The sequence below is a fragment of the Columba livia genome, chromosome 1, assembly GCF_036013475.1.
Source record: "Columba livia isolate bColLiv1 breed racing homer chromosome 1, bColLiv1.pat.W.v2, whole genome shotgun sequence".
In the NCBI taxonomy this organism is placed as follows: domain Eukaryota; kingdom Metazoa; phylum Chordata; class Aves; order Columbiformes; family Columbidae; genus Columba; species Columba livia.
The window spans coordinates 45,270,752-45,291,698 of NC_088602.1; the positions used below are offsets into that span (position 1 = coordinate 45,270,752).

At 38.7% G+C, this 20,947-nt stretch overlaps 1 protein-coding gene across 42 annotated transcripts in view; it reads left to right on the forward strand.

Moving 5' to 3' along the window:
- The window catches only part of LMO7 (LIM domain 7), a 134,959-nt gene that overhangs the window by 81,709 nt on the left and 32,303 nt on the right, over positions 1 to 20,947 (forward strand). For 20 of the 42 annotated variants that reach the window (XM_065055704.1, XM_065055941.1, XM_065055724.1 and 17 more), the window contains 13 exons: positions 5,641 to 5,671; positions 6,073 to 6,186; positions 6,662 to 6,860; positions 7,978 to 8,230; positions 8,717 to 9,016; positions 9,384 to 9,674; positions 9,934 to 10,134; positions 10,569 to 11,285; positions 12,806 to 12,835; positions 15,076 to 15,193; positions 16,372 to 16,514; positions 17,689 to 18,130; positions 18,920 to 19,246. In XM_065055704.1, coding sequence (XP_064911776.1) covers positions 5,641 to 5,671; positions 6,073 to 6,186; positions 6,662 to 6,860; positions 7,978 to 8,230; positions 8,717 to 9,016; positions 9,384 to 9,674; positions 9,934 to 10,134; positions 10,569 to 11,285; positions 12,806 to 12,835; positions 15,076 to 15,193; positions 16,372 to 16,514; positions 17,689 to 18,130; positions 18,920 to 19,246 — 3,166 coding nt within the window. Of the gene's footprint in view, positions 1 to 5,640; positions 5,672 to 6,072; positions 6,187 to 6,661; positions 6,861 to 7,977; positions 8,231 to 8,716; positions 9,017 to 9,383; positions 9,675 to 9,933; positions 10,135 to 10,568; positions 11,286 to 12,805; positions 12,836 to 15,075; positions 15,194 to 16,371; positions 16,515 to 17,688; positions 18,131 to 18,919; positions 19,247 to 20,947 lie in introns of those variants that run through there. The other 22 variants (XM_065055865.1, XM_065055878.1, XM_065055896.1 and 19 more) reach the window with 13 other exon arrangements.

Here is a 20,947-nt window from a genome sequence, read left to right on the forward strand (position 1 = left end):
TTAGCACAAGCCTGCTGCTAGTTGGGCAGCCGGCATTTGTCTCCTGCACAGCATACTTTGGTGGGGGTGGAGAATCCTTCAAACCCTCCGACGTCCTCCTTGGAAGAGTAAGTGAAGCTGGCTGGGGTTGGGCTAGAGTGCCTGGAGCTTGGTGAGGAGGTCTGGAGCAGGCTTGTTCTTCAGCGTGCTGATCCATTCCGGTTCCTAGGTCAGGTCATGGCTCTTCCAAGCCCTTCGAAGGGCACCTGGGAGGTAGAACTGCTGCCTTGGTGGGTGGAAGTTCAAAGGGATGGCACTGATACTTCTTTTTAAACAGAAGTCTGTTCAAGCCCATGAGGTCTGTAGTACCGAGGAAGGGATGGAAAACAGATAGCTTTGGCAGCTGTTGGAGTTTCTAGGGCATTCGTCATCAAGGGAAGGGTTTGGCACTGGGCAGGGTGCATTTGTCACTGGCACATTCCTTTCTATCAGTAGGAGTGTCTCTGTCCCTTCTTTCTCCCCGTAAATGGATTTGGATTTGTCTTATCTCTTTGGGCATGAGCATGGGCATGACCATATGGCCTGTTCTCATCACATAACTCTTATTTAGGGGAGCGGGATTCAGATATAGTTTTTTTTGGTTTTGCTTTCTTTTTTAATCATAGATAGATATCTATACTGTAAATACATTTCTACATGAGAAAGAGATCCTCAGAAAGCCATGCTTTCTGAACAGGTTGCTGTAAAATAATCTTCCATAATTCTATTCCAGTTTCTTAGTATCTTGGATTTGGTCTTGAGCTCCATATTGATGTTATCCCTGGAAAATAACTAAGTGAAGTGCCAAAGTAGATTTGATGTAATGAAGTGATAGTTTCTGTAGCTTAATAGGTATTAGGATGTGAGGGAACCAAACCATTATTATGTGTTAGGAGAAGAAAATCCTAAGTATAGCATATATTTGTTAAAAGTCTTGAAATAAGTCAACCTGAAAGTACCTACTTTAGTTTTTTTTAATGTCAGGAGTCACTAGAGTTGTGTGTTAGCATTGCCAACAGATACATTTTATAATGGGTTAAAGTCTAGTTCCTGATTCCTTAAAGTACTGTGGTCTGCCTGCTACCGTAAGCTGTATGACTGTCTTGTACGATACTTTTTATTAAAAATAGTTTTTAAAGTACCTCAAAGTGAATTAAAACAATACCAGCAAGCTTTCCTCACTCCTTGGCATCAGTAGATGAAGGGGAAGTACAAAACGTCTCTGGCTGGGGTTTCCTCATGTGGGGACTCTCCCAGAGCCGGTATGTGGAGCAGGGTCCTCCTCCACTGATCCCTGTGCCCATTCCCTTCTGTGCTATAAAATAGATGAGCGAGTTAATTTGGGGTTTGAAAACGTTTATTAGGAAAAACTCAAACAGAGAAACAGTTGCAGTTCTCTGGTCCTGATGCACCACGTGGAACCGCAGCGTGATTCAGTCATGTTGGCATAACCACAGGTGCAGCAAACAGGAGCGGCTGGAAGAGAATGGTAGACCAGGAAATCCTTAAACTGGAGTTGCTGCCAAAGTTTTTGTATTCTCAGGCTGGGGCCTTGGTGACTAATTTTGCAATTTAACCTTGAGCAAACAGCAGAGCTGGGAATAAATTACTTGAGTTGCGGCTCAGCCTGCTGATCTGCTGTGTCGCTTTGCTTTATTCTTCTAGAGTGGTCCTTGGTAGAGTAACATCTGTCGGTCCGTGCTGTCTGGTCGTAAGTGCTGTCTGTGAATGTGTGTTGCATTCAAACATAACACAGGTGTTTGGTGTCTAAGTATATCACCTACTAACAAGTGACAGCCGTTTCTGCCCCATTTGTCTTTTTTCTGTTTGCTAAGGGATTCACATGGATGGGATGATTTACACAGAAGGTGTTAGTTCTCCACAAGTGGTTATTTCACATCTTTTTGCATCAGTTTTCAACTTGGAATCATACAATTGTGCTTCATAATTATTATAATAACTCCCACATGTTATCTCGTGGCCTTTAGACTTTCATGCTGTGATTGATAGATATTTTCCAGGGTGGCTAAACTTGAAGTTGTACATAAACTTTTATTGAAACCACTGCCAACAATTAAGGTTCACACTTTGTGAAATAAAGTTGTACTTTAGAAATTCTGACACTGGGGTTAGATCAGGCAATGCAGATGACTGGCATTGTTTTTCTTTTAAACTTCAGAATGAATGCTAAAATACTGAGACTGTGGCAGGAGCAGATGAAGTATTTGGATTAGAATTAGTTGTGCAAGGTCTTAACCACCTTCCTTAGCAGCTTCCTTTGCTTAGTTCAGATGTCTTTAGTGATGTTGCATTGTTGGTGAAAAATCCTTTGGGAAGACGGAGAAGGTAATGTTTGAAATGACACGAAGTGGTTTAGTAAGTCGTTGTTTGGACAGGATCCAACATCTTTCAACAGATTGTTTTTAAGATGCAGCCTTGGCTGTGCCCTTCTGAGCAGAGCAGCAGCCTGCTTATAACTTTCAGCACAGTTGGCATTTGTTTGTTCAAGCCAGAAATTAGGTTACACAGAATAAAAATTTCATAAAGAATAGAGTCTGCCAGCTGGACACTATGATGATTTTGGATGAAAACATCAAAAAGTAGACTTCTTTCACAGTTGCCCAGTGTAGGATTGGTGTTTATTTGCATGGATTAAGGTACTTCAGCAAGTGGGTTACCCCTTCAGTTCCTAGAATAGTTTTCTTAGGACAAAGTTGTGCTGTGTGTGCACTTCAGTGCTATAGACATGTTCAAAATGAGGTTATAATTGTCCCGGAGTGTTTAAAAAGCTTAAGGGCTACATTGCTGAAGTTCTTGGATCCATCTTCTGATTTCTTCAAATGCAGTGTGAGAAACTAGAGGTTTTCAGCTCTGTTTAGAGACAGACTTGGGAATGGGAGCAGGGGGGAGAGCAGGAGCTCGCTGTAGGGTAACAGCAGGTTGTCAGAGAAGGTTGGGTCGTGCCTCCTCTCACAGCAGCACAGAACTTGCTGTGCTTGATGTTGGTGTTTCTGTCTTGTCACCTGCTATGAACGGTAGTTGCTCAGAGCTATACACAAGACCCCAGTTGAATTATTAGCATGTTATGGCATAGTATTTACATTTTGATGACACTTTATGAAGGAGAAGTTCTATTTAATGCAATTATTTCATTTTGTGTTTTTATTCACTTAGAGTTAAAAACTTGTTTGCTTGTTGATGCTTACAGGAAAAATTAATTCCTCTTAAAAGCTTTTCATTTTGCATCACATTTCTATCCGATAGATACCTGCCTATTTCTTTTAAATGGAATATACCGGAGAGTAACTGGGCAATGATTTGTGCACGTAAGCTCAGATGTGCATCGTGATCTTGGCCAGGTTGTACATATAAAAGACTCTTAGTTCACTCAGAGAATGACAGCAAGTTGACCCAAACTGCATCTTCTACAAGTTGCATGCCTTTTTGGCAAGAAATTGTATGCCTTTTGTTTTCCACAAATTCTAGGACAATACATTAGTCATCCAGAATCCTCTTTTTTTTTTTTTTTTTCCCCTTAAGGGCCATCAAGTAATTAATATATGCTTCTATGAATAAGGAATGGATTGCTCTAGATTAACAGGACTTTTCTTCTTTTTTTTTCTTCTGCTCAGACTACATCTATGTTGAAATTTGCTTAAAATGTTTGAAGACCAGTAGATGTAGTTAAGAGGGGAGTAGTAGTAACAGAAGTGAAGAAACTTTGCTCACAAAGAGTAAACAATTTGTCCTTTTGCTTCCCTTGTTAGCTGAGCAAACATGTGAATGGAACATGGTCTCTTGTTCGAGTGTCTAAAATATTCCCCTGCCTAAATTTTGTGTCTCAGCTACGCTCATTAGTTTACGTGAATGTCTTAGGCTTTGTGTTGTGTGCAGGCCTAGTGTATTTATGGTTATTCAAGTATAGAAAATATACTAAATTATAAAAACCGTTGAAGTGTTCTTCCTGTTGTAAATGATTGACCTAAATGATCCCAGAGAACTCATGGAAAGCAGACATGGACACTGTTATGTTCAGTCATGTAGCTGTGCTCTACATGAAGGTTGCCAACCTCTTGTATACAGGCCACAGCTGACTAAGGGCAGAGTTTTTCACCGTTTGCCAGGCTGCTTAAGTTTCGGAGCAAACTTTAAGGCAACCTTAGCAACGGCTTGCATGGCCTCTGCTTTTATAATGGCAAATTATGGCAGAATTTCTGGCCTAATAAAAGGCTCTTGGACCTTGAAGGTAAAGAATGTAAACCTTTAAGATGGTCTCTGTCAGGTGTGGGAAGCATAATGCTGATTCACACCACTACAAGAATAATTTTCCATCCTCTGCTTGGGAAACCAACATGTCTCATGTCAGCACATTAGTTCCTGGCCACAGTGTGTCCTACAGCATGGACATTAGACAATAAATCCAGGTACTGAAGTTAAAAGAAGAGGATTTTATTTTTGCCCCTCCAAAAATAGTCTCCAGTGAAAAAAAAAAAGGAGTAACAATGTGTTTTGGAAGTGCTTTAAAAGGAAAAATGTAAATATTTCCCATTAAAGGAGAAGGGTTCCTCCTTATTTGTCAGGATAAGGATACTGACTACAAAGCCAGTGACATCTCTGGCGTGTGATATAATGAAGCTGCAGGTGGGGATTCTGCAGGTCAGATCCATTTCAGGACTCTGTGTTCCTGGCAGCCTGATCTCTTTACAATGTGGAGGACAGACACGGCAATTATAGCTGCACCGAGCCAGAGCAGGAGCTCTCAAACTAGGAGGAAGGAGAAGGAGGGCACAGTGTGTGTTCATGCCTGTTGTCATGTTCCATCAAATACCATATTTCCGTGAAGAGTGTCGTCTACCCTGACCAGGCCCTGTCATCAATTTGCCAACTTAAAACTGTCCCCTGAATGGTTTCTTTTACCTTTTCCCTGCAGCCTTTGACTGTGTGTTGGTGTACTTCTGAGGTGTACCACAAATTCACTATATATATTAAAAAAGTTTACTAATGCTAGTGACTGAATATTTGTGTATTTGTTTTTGAGAAACAGGTGTCTTACATAAAAGCAAACCAAACTGCTCCTTCCAGCCCTACAACATCTCTCTCCATATGTCCTGGTTTCAGTTGCTCATTTTTTGTCTGAAAAATACTCTTTAGGCTGAAGGATTCTCTGTGTCTGAGGCAAATAATTTGGAAAATATAATACAATTAGGCAAAGAAAGTAACAGTTGAATCTGCTTTCATATGTAACTGAAGATCTTCCTCGCTAATAGGGGCTTTATTTCCCAAAGTCATTAGCTTTTTTTTCTCTTTTATTTTGTTGGTAACTAAAAACCTTAGCTAATTAAAAAAGCTTAGAGCCTTTCCAAGTTCTCAAATCAGAAAGTGTAATACATCAGCTAATTTCTTGCTTTACATGCAGTGATTGAAATAGTATGGATATGCCTGTGAATCCAAAGCTAATTGCTTTTTTTAAAAAAAAAAACAACAGTCGTAGTTGCATGTTTTATACTAGACTCTAATTGGGCTTAAAACCTTTTAAATCTTGAATAATAATTAAATTTTAAGTTGGAGATTTTAAAAGGTTCTGTTTTGTTTTGTTTTTTCTCATTCCCTGCCCTGCTTCAGACCGGAGGAGACCAACAGAAGAGTGAAAAATGTAAGACATGCTTACTTTAATGCTTTCTGAAACAATTTCGTACTAATTCTGATTAAATATTTTTGAGACATTTCTGCTTATGGCGCAACCATATTTAACTTATTCTTCCATTGTTCATTTATCCAATGCGAATTTGTGTCATTTCAGGATGATTTCTATGCAGCTTACTTTCCCAAATAAATGTAACAGTTAGAAACAGTACTTTTATCTGCTTACTTGAGATAAATGAAATGCATTGTAACACTCTTGGTGGAGATACTAGCTAATGCTATAGAGAAGATTTTACACTTTATTGTGGAAAACATCACTAACAGCATTCTGAGATCCTTTTATACTGGTACATGGTTTGAGAGGAAAGTAATTAAGTTTATATATTTTTTTTTTCATGTGTTTGTTTTTAGGTTTTGATTACACTGTACTGGCTTGGAAGAAAAGCTCAAAGTAACCCTCATTATAATGGTCCATACCTCAATCTTAAAGCATTTGAGAAGTTATTAGGGCAAGCATTGACTAAGGTAAAGAATCCAAAAACAATAGTAAACATATAGCCTGAATTTTATAGTTTACTATCCATTATGGCACCAACTCAAAACAGTCTGTTGGGCATTTAATTTTATTCTTAGTTTGGAGAACATGGTCATTTGTTTTGTTTGTTTGCCTTGCTATCAAAGTCCATATGAAAGAAATCATTTGTAGCTCATGCTGGTTCTTCTGCTAACTGTATAATCACACAATTCAGAATCCACCTGTTCTTATTGATGTGGTAAATTGTGTCTTGATTCCTTTTAGCTGAGATAAGAGGAACTTAAGACATTGTGTTGAATCTCCTATCCAGGCTTTTGTATATGTTGGTCTTAGGGTTTACAGTAGTCTTCGGTAATGTCTTTTTGTGCACTGAAAATGCATTTTAAAAATTTTTGAGCAAAAACTCACAAGTAGCACTTGCACCTTATATTATTGAAAAACACCTTTCAAAACTTACTCTTGTAGGCACTTGAAGAGTCCAGCCACCTGAACAGAAGTGGCAGGGATAGTGGGTACGGTGATATTTGGTACGTTGACCGGGGAGAGCCCTTTTCATCTTCTACTAGTCATAAAAGAGACGATTCCTTCGATAGCTTGGACTCTCTTGGTTCAAGATCCTCCACAAGCTTTTCATCAGATATAACCTTGAAAGGTGGCAGTGAAGGTATGTTTTTTCCTCTTTTAAACCTTCTGTTGACATATGTCTTAAAATATGTATGGACCTAGTACTTTGAGTGCCCAGAACTTTAATTGGCTTGGAAAGCAACTCTAGTTTTGCAACTGTGGCAGTTGCGTTTTGCTTAAGCAAATATTGACCTTTAACAGTTGGTAGAAACAAAGCAATGCACACATGAATTTTCCTAGGACGTGTTGCTGGGACTCTTGCTTTCACAACTGCATTAGGGTGTGTGTACGTGTGGAGTATTTTCCCATAGTTCAGGAAGTGAAATTGCTAGAATTCAGACCCTGATGGGATCACCTAAAATTCAGCAGTCTCTTATCTTGTTCATAGTGTGGATATGTCAAACTCTGTCTTCACCCCATTGGTGAATATTCGATATTCAATAAGGTTTTTCCCAGCTAGGTTAAAAACTGAGTAGTAGTTGTCAGTTTTGATGGTTTGTCATGGAAAGAAGGATAACCAGAAGAAAGTGTTTGACATGGCGTCCCTACATCTGTACTCTAACCTGTGTTTCTCTCCCCATTTTAAAATTCAATGCAAACTTGTCATCTAACTTAAAGTTATAAAAGTTACGAGCTTTTGGATTTTGTTCCATGTGAATAACTTAAAATCATTGGGCTCAGGCCGCATGGAACGTTTTGAAGCTACATGTAACCATGCTGTATATGTGATGTACCCTGGGCTTCTACTGGGCATTCATCTGGTGAGATGAGCATGTTGCTATACTGTTTGCTGGTAACTTGGCTTTGTTAGTAACTTTGTGTGGCAAGTATGTTTTCAATGAAAAACTTCTATGCTGTTTTATGTCTTTCTTCTAGAGGTTAGTGCTTTGTTTCCCACAGGGAGCAGTGATAGTGAAAGAATGGAACAAATGTTGCAGGCATGGAAATCAAGCTCAGCTTAATGGACCTTATCACAGCTTTGCCACAAACTTCTAAAAGTACCTCTCCTGCTGTCCTGTCAGTAGCTCAGCAAATTTGCATCCCAAACATCTTGGATAAATAGTTAGAGTTTAGTGCATTTTAGTGCAAGTTCTAGCTAGAAGCTTGTGCCTAGACAATAAAGCCTGGGCCTTCCCTTTTCTCTCCTTTCTTCTAAGGTTGTGACAGTGACACAGACTCGGAACTGCCTTTCAAAATGCACGACTCCCATAAAGATGACAGGTCTTACCGTAGGATCTCTGTGATTGAACCGAAACCTACTGCTGACTTCAATCGCTTCTTACCCAACAAAAACAAGCAGGCGACGTATGTGCCGGCGCCCTTAAGGAAGAAGAGGACAGAGAAGAATGAGGACAACAGGAGGAGCTGGGCAAGTCCAGCCTTCACTGAGTCAGATGGAACATTTTCAAGGTACTAGTGTGTGGTCTTAGTAAAGAGGATGTTGATTTGGGACTTTTAAAATAAATTATTTCTTTATTAGTTAAAGAAAAGCTGCTCTTGCTGCAATATAAAGTATTTGAGTTTCCGTATTTTAATGGGGAGGATGTTTTGGAGTGGTCGCATGGTTGATTTTTCGTTTGTTTGTTTGTTTGGGGTTTGTTTTTTTTCGTTTTTGTTTTTACTTTGTTTCATATAACTAGTTTTCTGGTGTGTGAGAAATGTTTTGAGGGTGGTTACACTCCAGAGAGAAGGGATTTAAATGATCTTAAATGCAAGTTCAAGAGAGCTAGACCTACGGTTTTAGTTTCTTATTAAAGCCTTCCAAAATATAGTGATGAATTTTGGTTGTCTGGCTTCTCGCTGCACACACATGAGATTAGTGGGCAGTTCTTGGATTTCATCATTACCTTCGTGACTTCACTATCTTCGTTCTGTTCCTGTTTTGGTCAACCTCAGTGGACGTGAAATGAATCCCGTAGCTTCCTGCCAAAATAGCAGAGCAGAGCGTGGGCTCACAAATCCAGCTTCCCTCCAGATGATCTATGAGTATGACAGTGGCTCTGATTCAGAAGATGAAAGAAGGCTGCCCGACTTGGTTATGGATGACTTAGCAAATCGTAGATTTCTAGTCAAAAAGAGCCCTGTAAGCTCTGCTGCACCTGGACATCATTTCGTGTTGCGCAATGACTCTCCTAAATCTTGCTCACAAGAAAGTTATCCAGCTGGTCCACTAGCTGCAATGCTTGAACCACAGAGGTCAGAGATACTAATCCAAGATCCAGTAACTATTGTACTTACCTGAATTGCAGTCCATAAATAACTCCATAAAGTTGGCCTTCTAATCGGCATTTTAACATAGTTGACTATTTGTTATGTCTTTTCTGTCAAACTTCGTAGTTTTGTCAGAGGCAATAGGATGCTGATATAATCATTTAACTCTCTCTCTTTTTTTTTTTTTTTTAATATAATTTATTACTTCTGGTGCTGCAGTGGTGGAATTGAGAACTAATTTGCTTCATTCATGAGGTTGAGCTCCTGAGCCAAAAAGCATGTCTTTTTTGCATTCTTTGCTCCTAAAATAGTTGCTCCTAAAATATCTTAACTGATTGGGTATTTTGAACAGTAACCGGAGGAGGCAGAGGCAGTTGGATACTAAAGAGGAAAACAAACCAAGAGTTAACGTATCTTCAGAACTATCTGGGTATTTTGATGAGGACGAGGAAGAAGAAATAGGCATCCCAAACATTGAAAGAGATGATCTCTATTTTCGCAAGCTAAGTTCTTCAGCGGCAAATACAGGTGTTGCTTTTGACAAATTTCTTCCTAAGTTTTGGACTCCAGAAGAAGAATTGCTATGGAAAAAAATCAGGAAATCCTCTTTCAAACCCTGGTATAAAGAGATTCAAGGGTTCAGGTGCGTTTTCATGCATGCCCCTGTTTCTCTCCTGTGTGCAAAACCTATAAATGAAGTGTAGTTTTATTACTTCATTTTTACTTTTCATTTTTATTGCCAGTGTAGCAGCAGGGTATGTTTTCTTTCTTTTTTGTTTTTAGAAAATAATTGAAAGATTATTTTCTTTACTGTTGCACTGTTGCCACTGTGCATTTTACTCAATGACTACGCTTCATGATTTTTTTCTTTCCCTCTGCTCATTCTTTGTGCTGCTGCACAGCAGAAAGAAATCAGATTCTGAGGATTGGGAATTCGCTTACAAGCAAAGCTCTGCCATTGTTGCTAATCAACCAAGACCAAATTTTGACTGGAATAGCAGTTGCAGAAGGGATCAGAACTATAAGCCAACTACTGAATATGTGGGAAGCTCATTGTCACAGATTGCAGAAGGAAAAATCTTGGAGGCCTCTGATCAGCCCAGGTTGATACTGCTGCATGAGCTGTACTCTTGCTGCATCGAAAAGAAATGGCTGGATATGCAACAGCTAAATGAAATTAAACCACGTCCTGTGATGTCGTGCTTTTTCGGTTATTACCTTTTTTATTTTTTTTTTAATGTAAAGCTGCAAGTTGCTGGTATTCTGAAACATGTCAATGCAAAAGCATAACATGCTGCATAGGTTACTGGCTTTGTGTGTGAGCATGTAAGCGTGCTGTTTCTGAGCAGGTCAGTATGCCGCAATACCTTTACATTGGTTGACGTGTGCTGTGCTACAGTTAGTGGTGGTGGAGTCATTGTACTGCTTGGGATACTGCAAGTCTAAACCAAATGTATATCACAATACATTGTGATCTGCTTGTCTCTTGCTAGTTAATGATATTTTTACTTCCCTCCTTTTGTTTTATATGCTTCAGTCAGTTTTCGTTACTTCAGGCCCTGCAAAAATACTCTGACTACTTGTCTTCTGAAACGAAGACCAAAATTGATCCTACTTCTGGCCCTAGGCTCATAAAATGTAAAAAGAATATTTCATTTGTACCAGGATGCCAGCAAGGAGATACAGAAAATGGATATCTGTATCCAGATTTAGAAAATGATGACTTGTTTGTTCGGAAAACTGGGGCTTTCCATGTGAATCAAGTTGTTTTGCAAGATCCCCGGTATTTAAGAAAATTCTCTGACCGGGAGCCTCTCCTAGAAGGTGAGATCATTCTGCAACCCAGAGAGGGCCAGCCTGTAATTCCAGATTTGGAAAAGGATGACATGATTTTCCGTAAAATCCTCTCTCAGAAAAAAGAGGTGCCTTTATCAGGTGCTCCAGACAAGTATCACCCGGCACTCTTTCCTGATCCGTGGAGTCTTCCGGAGGAGGTCCGGTCCAAATTTCTGTGTTTACTTGAAAAAAACACAACACCAGAGGAAAGGAAGAGCAATGGCAGAGTGCTGTCACCATCTTCCCGTCATAAGAAGGACGATATGCTGACCCGCAAGATTGACTCTTGGAAGGTGGGAAGCAACGTCCAGCCAGTAAATTTCATCCCGGGTCCGTGCAGTGAAGACGACTGGAAGAAGTGGGAAGCGATCAGGGAGGCCAGCAAAGTTAGACACAAGAAACGGCAGCTGGTGGAGAGGTCAGGTTGTGTCCCGCACAGATTGCGCTTGAGTGCAGTTGAACCCTTCCCATGCAGAAAAGCATCGTCTTGTGCTGAACCATTCGTAGATTGCCAATCTGCTATTTGTTTGTGGCGTCCCGGACAAGCTTTTTATTTGCTTTCAATAGAAGCTCATGACTGCAATACCATATTTTCAACAAAAAAATTACAATGTTTTCTAGTTTTAGGCTGCTATTTTAGAGAAAATAGGCTATCATACCTTCATGCTCCAAGTTCTGCATAAGTTTCTTTCTGTGGTTAAACAGGAATAGTGATTATTCAAAATGCTGTGGAGGCTAGAAATATTTTCTTTTTCCTCCCCCAATATAATTGTTAAAAATATTTCTGAAACACATGACTGCTTTAATGACAAATTCTGGAAATGGGCACTCTGATATTCTCGCTTGCACCTAAGCTTGAAAATGCTTGTAAACTGTCCTGCCACAGTTATGAGATGATTAGATGAGGTGAAAAACAAACTAGCGTTGTTTTGCCCGCCAAAAGTCACGATGCATGCAAATTGTGTGTCCACGTAATGTTAAATTCCACTATGACATTCTGCCAGTATTTCTCCCCTGCTTTCATACAGTCCAGTCCCAATTAATGCTTTCCCCTAATCCTTTCCTGGTATACTCAAAATTTCTCTTTTCTGACTGAGTACTGTCTTTAACTACTTCCTAGCTCTCCTTTGGATTTTGTACTTGCTGAGGGAGAGCAGGGTCTTGAATGTTTCCTTAGTTCTGAAAATACGGCATTGCAAGTTGCAGTTCTCCCAGCTGTGCATCATCAGTTTGTGACTAAGACACTTCCGTGTTCCAGTTGATAACTTTGATGTTGCTGTGTTTAATTTTTAAGCTTGATACTGTTAACAAATTGTGAGCTTCACTGAGGAATATTTCTGAAGTGCTTGAAAATATTTCACGTTTTAAGAACTCATTCAATAGAATAAAATACTCATGTTCAAGAATACTAAAACTCTCTTGAATCACACTGGATTAATTCGGTTCTCCACTTAATGTGCTAATCCTGTATATAAGGCCTTTTGTTCTTATCCATTCCAAGTATTACTTTCCTTTAGTATCAGAAGTGGTTGAAGTAACAAGAAAACAGGCTCTGTAAGCCGGCCTTCTTGTTGGGACTCAAGTCGGCATTAATTTTCATTTCTTGAAATGAGTATCTCTTGAGCATCATGCTGTTCAGCAGCACTGGAATAAGTGGTGCAGAATTAATACAAGGCTCTATTTGTGCAGTGTTGCTAAACCAGAAGCATTGGAAACTTGCAGGCAGCATTTTTCTGTCAGTTTTCTGCCTGATCTACACATCATGCAGCTCCTGGTATGTTTTTTTTGACTCATCTCAGATCCCTGATGTGCTTCTTCCGTGCTGGCTGGTCCTCAAGCTTTCAGTTTCCCCTTCACTTCATGAGAGTGGTGGTGTACTGGTGGTGTTAATGTTGTTATGCATATTAAGACACTGAATCTTTTCTTTTGATTTCTCAGACTGCTTCAAAAGCTTTCTGATGAGCAAGGGTAAGTTTTATAAAAGCTTGAAAGATCATAATCCCATTTTTGCCTCCTCTTGTTTAAATTTTCATGCATGCACAATAGCTAAAAACTCATGTGCTGAAAGCAACTTGTGCATGCTGCTTTGTTGTTCTGTGCTTGGGCAATTTATGTAATGAATGTGAGACTAAAAGCTATGCGTCTGGCACATAGGGTATCCAAGTCATGGTTATCAGGTATTTTGAGAATCAGCTCTGATATTTTATTCTTGCCAAAGTGAAGTACTTGGTGTTCTGTATTTAAATTAGGCTTTAAAACACTCAGGAATGTGAAGGAAGATTAGTAAATATTTTATTTTGAAGGCTGTACAGATAGAATCTGAAATAATTAATGACATGGTGTTTATCATGGGAGTGATTAATATGCTGTGGTTATTTTATATACTTCAGATTATTGAATCCTCAGCGGTAAACTTATTGCTTAGTGTCATGTGAACTTGGGCCTTGTTTATGATGTACAGTGTGACTCAAAGAGAGATATTTTTCCACTTACTGTGTGATGGCATGTTAAGTATATTTGGTTTATGCACGATTTTTTAATTTTTTGTTTTAATGTACATTTATTTGTTTATTTATTTATGTTCACCCTGAGGCAAAACCTGGTAAATGGCTAAACACTTCCAGAAGAAGCAAGAAGTGTTTGAGAATAAGTTAGATGTTAGGGGAAGGAGACTCAGAAGGCTCAAGTCACCAGTAAGATTTGGAAGTTAAGACTAGAATTGAAAGTAACATTGTGCTCCTCGGTATGAATATATGAATATACCCTTACTTAGGGCATATTGTATTTAGGTCTAGATTTTCCTATTTTGTTGCAGGCAGATATAGAAACTCAAGAGAAAGAAAATGAAACCTTGGTCATGTAAGTTTTCTTGAACTTGTCTGGAACAATTTTGATATTTCTGTACAGTTCAGTTATGCAAAATTGTTTCTACATCCGATATAACTTAACTATTAAAAAAACGAGGAAAAGAACTGTACAAGAAAAGAGTTTCTGCAATAGTGACCAGGAGATTTTAGCTAAATTGGGCGTTCTTGCCGTTCAGAAAATAAACAAGAAATTAGGTATGAAGAGTTAATGCCCTAGTCTTTATTTCTAGAGGCCAAAGTCTTATGTTACCAATGGAAGTGAGCTGGGCCTCTTGGGAGGAAGTGAGAGAGTCTGGTTTGTTAGTTCAGAGCTCTCTTGGTATGTAAGAGATTAGAGCAAGGCCCTGCGCTGAGTCAGTTTTGGTTTTAACCCAATTTTCTGTCATATCAGAGTAGTACATTATTTTCAAGTCCTGTTAGAACTTTGTCACACCCCTCGATCATTCAGATTTTGGTGTTTTTTTTAATAAAGGCAAATAGCAGTATTTTTTAAAAAATACAGCCCAGAAGCCTAGCTTTCCTTTTGTTTTACAGAATGGAACCTTATTATGGGCCGCCTGCATTTTGCTTGGTGTCCTGTCCTATACTTAAATTAAAGGTCCTATTATGTTTATCACTGCAGTGTGAAAGAATAAAGGAGAGAGGGGGAAAAACAGAAACAAACAAAAACATGAAAGGTGAGCTTTGAGGAATATAGTTTAAAGGAAACTAGTGAATAGGAGTTCATGGGGGAGACTTGTAGCCATGTTGGAGAAATTAGTGAGAAGATGGCTGTGGTAGCCATCCTGACTTGGATGGGAAGCATCAGGGTGGCTTGGGGAGGGGTAACGTAGTTTAGTGGAGCCCATGGTGTGCATGAACTGAGCATTTAGCGGTGAATTACTTTCATATTTTAGAAACGTGCATCGATAACTGACTTGATTTTATGATTAGACTAGGGAAGGGAAGAACAGGAGGTGTTTCTGGGAATTTGGACTTGAGGAGGGGGGATGCCTTTTAGGTCAAAGAAAGGAGCAAGGTCAATAAGGAGAGTAATAAGTTTAAACAGAAGTAGCAGTTGTGTGCAAGGAGCTCAATGTGAATAATAAGTGTGGAGCTGCTACAGAGCTACTTGTTCCCTTAACCTGATTTTATTTGCTTAAATATGTGACTACTGACTCGAGTGCTGGCACTAGAGCACATCCCAGCCTTGCCTGTTCAGCTGCCCATGTGTTTTCTGCACTATACGAAATAACACTCAAGCGCTCAGTTGTACTAATATAAATATCTCTCTCTCAAAGGTTCCCTTGCATAAGCAATGGTTAAGATGCGATAAAGCCAAGTACTCTTTTTTCTTTCTAGGAGTAAATCTTTGAATGATGTCAGCGTGGAGGAGATGCAGTCATTGCGCAAAATCCGTTATGAAGAGCTACAGAAGATAAAGGAACAGTTACATGAACAAGATATGAAGTGGCAAGAAGTAAATATTCCTTCTCATCCCTCCTCTTGTGTCCTGCTGAAGGGCTGGGTGCTGCCTGCCTTCCATGACCCTAAAAAACAGGCTTTGGCATGTGCACAGAAATCTACAGGGTTACGTTCAAAAATGTTCCATCTCTTGCAACTAGTAGTGATTTTGGGGATGGCTGTTCAATGCAGAACTGATATTATTTTAAATATAATCCTAAGTATCTGATTAATGCTTCAGGATAACGCTTGTATGTGTTACAATAAAGCCTCCAGGCTTGATTTCTGTGAACATAAAGAGATGTTAGGGCATAGTTTCTTGTGTTTTCTGAAATTTGTGAATACTTTTCTTATGAAAAGTTGGAATGTCTGAGTATTTGATCCTGTGGGAGAAAGGAGGGAAATAAGATTTCCTTGTGCAAATTCTTGAGGCTTCTATCCCCCAATAATTCTGTTTTAAATCCAGCTTATAAACTGATGCAGTAGCTTTGCACAGCATTATAAGGTCACCTGAAGACCTTTTCTTTTTTATTGAAATCTGTGCTTGGCAATGATTACCAACAAGAAGCTGAAATTAAGAACAGAGCACCGAGCAAAGCAGTTCATAGTTGTTTGTTTAATGCCTCTCAGTTCTAATATTCAGTACATCTCTTAACCCAGCTCTGGTATTTCATGGAGAACATTCCCAGTTCCTGTTGTGGTTTTACAGAAATTAAGAAAATATAGAAGTATATGTTTTCAATTCGAAATTTCAGGCGTGTTTATTCTTAAGCTAATGTATCAGTCTAACATACTAGTGATTTGGAAAAAAATAATATCCCAAATTCCAAAGCCTACAACAAAGAAGTACAGATGGCATTTGCATTAGTTTTCAACTATGTGTTACTGAATGAAGTATTCTGGAATAAAATTGATAATGTCAAGGGGGAAGGTGGAGGGCTAGGGGGGTAGATATGGAAAAGGACAAAACATATACTTTTCCACTCATAGTACAGTAATTAAAATGGTTAATTTTAACACGCAGTGAGCCTGTAACACCTGACCAAAATATGAGAAGCCTTTAATCCTTTAGGGAAAACATGCCTGAAAATGTGGCCTCAATGCGAATAGAACCAGGGCAGTAGCTAGCATGTGATGAGATGCCTCTGTCCTGAGAAAATCTGATTGTAGTATATGTTCCTCTTATTTTTGTAGGATCTAGCAAAATGGAAGAATCGTAGAAAGAGCTTCACTTCTGAATTGCAAAAGAAAAAGGAAGAGAGAGAAGAAATAGAAAGGAGAGCCTCTGAGGTTTCTGGAAGGAGGACTAAGTCACTGAAAGAAATGCATCAGGAGAGGTAATGACCCTGATGGGAGTATTATGTTGAAGAACTTAAATCTGAGCTTTTTTATTTCCTTGAATTCTTGAGCAGCTTTTACTGACAAGTTGCAATTGATTCTGCAGAGATCTCCACAATTTTGGCTGCAAATTATAGTGTAGAAATCTAGGCGTTTGAAAGGCGGAGTATTGTCTGCTAATGCATTGTTTTCACAGAATGTTGGACAGTTTTGCTCTGTAAATGATGTTTTACTCTGCTATCCATAAATAAATGTACTGAGAAGTCAGTATTTTTGTCCACTTTAAACAGGTTAAAACAATGGAGTGTTGAACTGGATAATTGGCTTTTTTTTCCAGGATCAACTTAACTATCTTTCCTCTAACATTGCATCTGCTGTTCTTTTAGCCATGGTAGATAAATACAGGCTGAATTCTAATGTATATCACAGACCTGTAAACTTTCACTTCAGTTCCCCTGTATCCCCAATTGCTCCTCTAGGTTTTCACAGAACAAAATTTGTTCTGTAGAGTAAAAGGTATAAACTGAGTAGTACAGTACCACCTCTACTTGTGACAGTCTTTGTTTTTAGTCTTTTGAGTAGAAATATGGATTCTAATTGTATTGAATGTACAGTATTGTCAGAATCTCACAAATTATGTAGTTAAGACTGTGTGTTAGTTCTTTCTGAGGAATGAATAGCAGGAGAAAACAAACCAAAACAGAAGGAAAACCAACACTGAACTTCAGGACACCATCTTATTTTGTTATCTAAAATTTAGTATAACATTTTCACAGACAGGAGACATCAGCAGAGCTATACAGTTTAGGCAATATTATGGGACTACCTTCTTCCTGTTCTTCTTTAATCAGATCTGAATTTCTGAGGATAAATAACTTGAATAACTGTATTTTCTTGGCAAAGAGAATTCTGTCATGGTGGCAACCTGATAATGTGACAGCAGTATGTCTGGGTGTTATGGCAGTGTTGAAATGGGGAGGAGAATGAGAAAAATACATTTTAAAAAATATTAAAATATTAATATTTTTTAAATGATGCCATTTGTTTTCATTTACTAGAGACCACGTTTCTTCGTTTATGCTTTCCCTTGAACATTCAGTAGTTGAAAGACTTAAGGCCCAACTGTTTGTCAGGTCATTTTGTCTGGTATTTTAACAAGCTCTGTCCCTCTAGGGAGGACAAAGACGAAGACTTCTATGGGCAACGAAAATATGAACACAAGTGGACGTATTCACTGAACGATGACGTGTTTAGTGAAGAAAAAGCACCTTCCACAAGGTTGGCAGCAAAAGATTACCTTTTGGAAGAAGATAGCTCCTACAAGACTAAGGATGGCGAAAGTGTGTATGCCGCACAACCGCGCAAGGAGAACCTGACAGAGAGCTCGGCCGCTCGTGATGCTCCCGCTCCGCCAAAGGGCCTGGCAGAGGAGCAGAGCTCGGCTCTTTTGTCTACCCGCTACTCAGTGAATGCTCAAACTGGGTCAGCTCAGGTTTCAGCTTCTCTCCCGAGAAGCTACCAGAAAGCTGATACCTCTAGGTTAACATCTGTGGTTACACCAAGACCTTTTGGAGTCCAGTCAAGAGGAATCTCGTCACTTCCACGGTCGTTCACGGTAAGATTCTGCTTCATTCCTGAAGCCTGTAAATGTTGGGGTCTTGGGTAATCGGGGTGGGGGGGCGGAATAGTAGAGTTAGAACATTTGTTGTTTTTAAAAACGTCTTCTGCTGTTTGAAAGCTGTGTTAATGGAGCAGGCAATTCTGTTGTGGCTTTAGATATTTACTTGTGTTTCCATACTTAAAGGCAGTCCTAGAAATAAGGCTGATAAATATATTTGATAGAATAATCTTTTTATTATTTGTAGTAAGTCTCCTTAGTGTTCCTTATCAACAAACCTGCCCTTATCGGATGTAATTATCTGAAACTAAGTTAACATAATTAAATCCTACAGACAAATTTTCAGGTGAAATAAATTTCCTAAGATTTGCGAACTTTGATGAAATAAAAATTTTACTCTAGCCTAAAATTTGCATGCTCAGTAAAGCACTGAAATGCAGAAATTGATTCCTCCAGCTTCCTCTCTGATTACTATACAAGTTTTCATAGGTTTCTCCTAAATCTCTATTTGTCTTTTTGTCTCAATTTAAAAATTGGTAAGAATGCAAATCATTCTAAGTAGATGATTTTAACAAGTTTATCTTAAAAAGTCTGGACAATTCTGCAGATGCTTCAAGTGTAAAAAATATCTTGCCCCTCTTTAAAGTGACTAATTAGTAATTAGTACAGTAACCAGGATTTGCTCGAAAGGGAGAGGTTTTTTGTTAAATATTTAGATTGCTGAAAGATTAGGAATTATTTTTTTTTAAGCACATCTTTACCAAACTCCCATTTTTGTCCTGTCAGATGGATGATGCCCAGAAATACAACGGAGAAGTAGAAAAAGCTAAAAGAACTCAAACTTTGTTCACCAGCAGTTCGTTTTCACAACCAGACTCCGCACAGCCTCTCTCCACTAGTGCATTCAGAAGCAGAGGTGAGGAGGAGGAGGAGGAAAAAGAAAGTGTTCAGTCAATACCTCCTCCTAGTTTGGCATTACCTGTAAAATCCCAAGACCAAGATGCTGGAAGCAGTATTCTTAAACCAGAGTATTGCTCTCCTTCTGATTCTCTTTCACTTGCATCTTCTGCAGAAAATGTGAGTCTGCCAGAGCCTGAGGATTCAAAATCCCTGGTGAGTGTGGAACTAATGCGATTACTTAGTGTAAGTGGATGCTACAGCGGAGTAAAAATAATATAAAATAAAATAAAATTATATCTAATGCAAGTATTTTTTGGTAGTAAGAAAGCAGCCTGGAGAACTGCTATTTCCTTTGATATAATTCAGAGGTAAAAGAATATTTAGAATGAAAACAATTGGTTCTTCTGTTGCATTTCTTCCCCTACCCTTTAAATGTCATTTATTTAATTTTATTTCTCGTTATATTTCAAAATAGTTACTCTAAGCATTTGGTTTGTTTGCAAAGTTTTTGTTACTCTCCAAATGAGCACATTGTGCACATAGTCAGGTATGTCAGTTAGATGAATGATATAAGCTGCTGTAGCATTCATTTACACTTTTATACTGGTGGTGGAAAATAAAGATCAGCTTTTCAAAGGCCAGCCTTAAACATTAGTATCATACTATTCTTCCATCTGTTGTGGCTTGAGCCTCCCCTCCCCGCCTTTTATTAGTTATTTACTTGAAATTAATCTAACTGATGTTCACATTAATGAATTTCAAAGCAAATTGCTGTCTCCTTGCATATGTGCTTATCAGAGACTTGAGTCTTTCATTGATTTTTTTTTTTGGAATAAGTATCTTCAAATGCTGTTTCCTCCAATTGATTGCATGTTTCACATGTAAAAAATGACCAGCAAGAGCTTTAATTATCAATACCTGTATGCAATATCTAATTATGTGGTTCATACCCATTGGCAGATTAGAGATGAATTCTTTGCATTCCTGCTGCTGCTGTATAAGTTAATTGTGCCAGTTGCTTGGGTGAGGATCATAAGACCTTGGATGCTGATTTGTGAAATCACTTCACACACCATTTTTTATAAATTGGGTCACTTTGACTCATTCTTCCTAATCACTTATGGAAAAGAAACACATTTCAGTTTAATAATCCTGATGTCCCTTGGTCATTGCAATGAAATTATCATAATGTGTTGAAACTACGATTGTTGTATAAAGAAAGAGATTGTGATCTTTTTTTTTTCTGTATTGTAGTAACAACAGGCAGAGGAATTGCTGTTCTAATCAGTGAAAACATGAATTAGATACAGGTTCTTTGCATCACTTTGTGAGCCAAATGAGAACAACTTGTAGTTAGTCCATTTTCTTCCTGTCAGTAGTCACAAGGCTATAAATTTCTCTTCCTACAAATGAGTGATGTGTTTTTTTCTAATGAAAAAAAGGTAAAAAAAAAAAACCAAAACAATTAAAAGCTTGTGTTGTGCCTCAAGCTATAACTTAAAGAATGCAAGCTGCATTTGGCATGTTTGTAAATCATTGCCAGGGTTGAAAGATTGATATAGTTCACTAGTCATCAGGGCAATAACACCAGGTTTATGGAGTACTAAGTGTTTTGGAGGCAACCTGTCCAAATTATGAAGTTCAGTGTACAAAGTTGCCTTACTCTTCTGACAAGAGGTAGGTTTGAAGAAGAGCTGGGTTGGGTTGGTGGAAATAAAACCAATAACAGTAATTTCCAGGAACACACTCAAATTCAAAAGTGTTATATGTGCTCCAGCCCAGCGTGCTAAACTGTCTGTTAGTTGGTTAGCATTTAATGTGCTGTCACTCACCTAAGGACATGGGTTGAATAGAAGAAAGACGTCTGTTTCCGTATGGGAGCATTTGCAAATTAGTACCTGTTTTGAAGGAAGG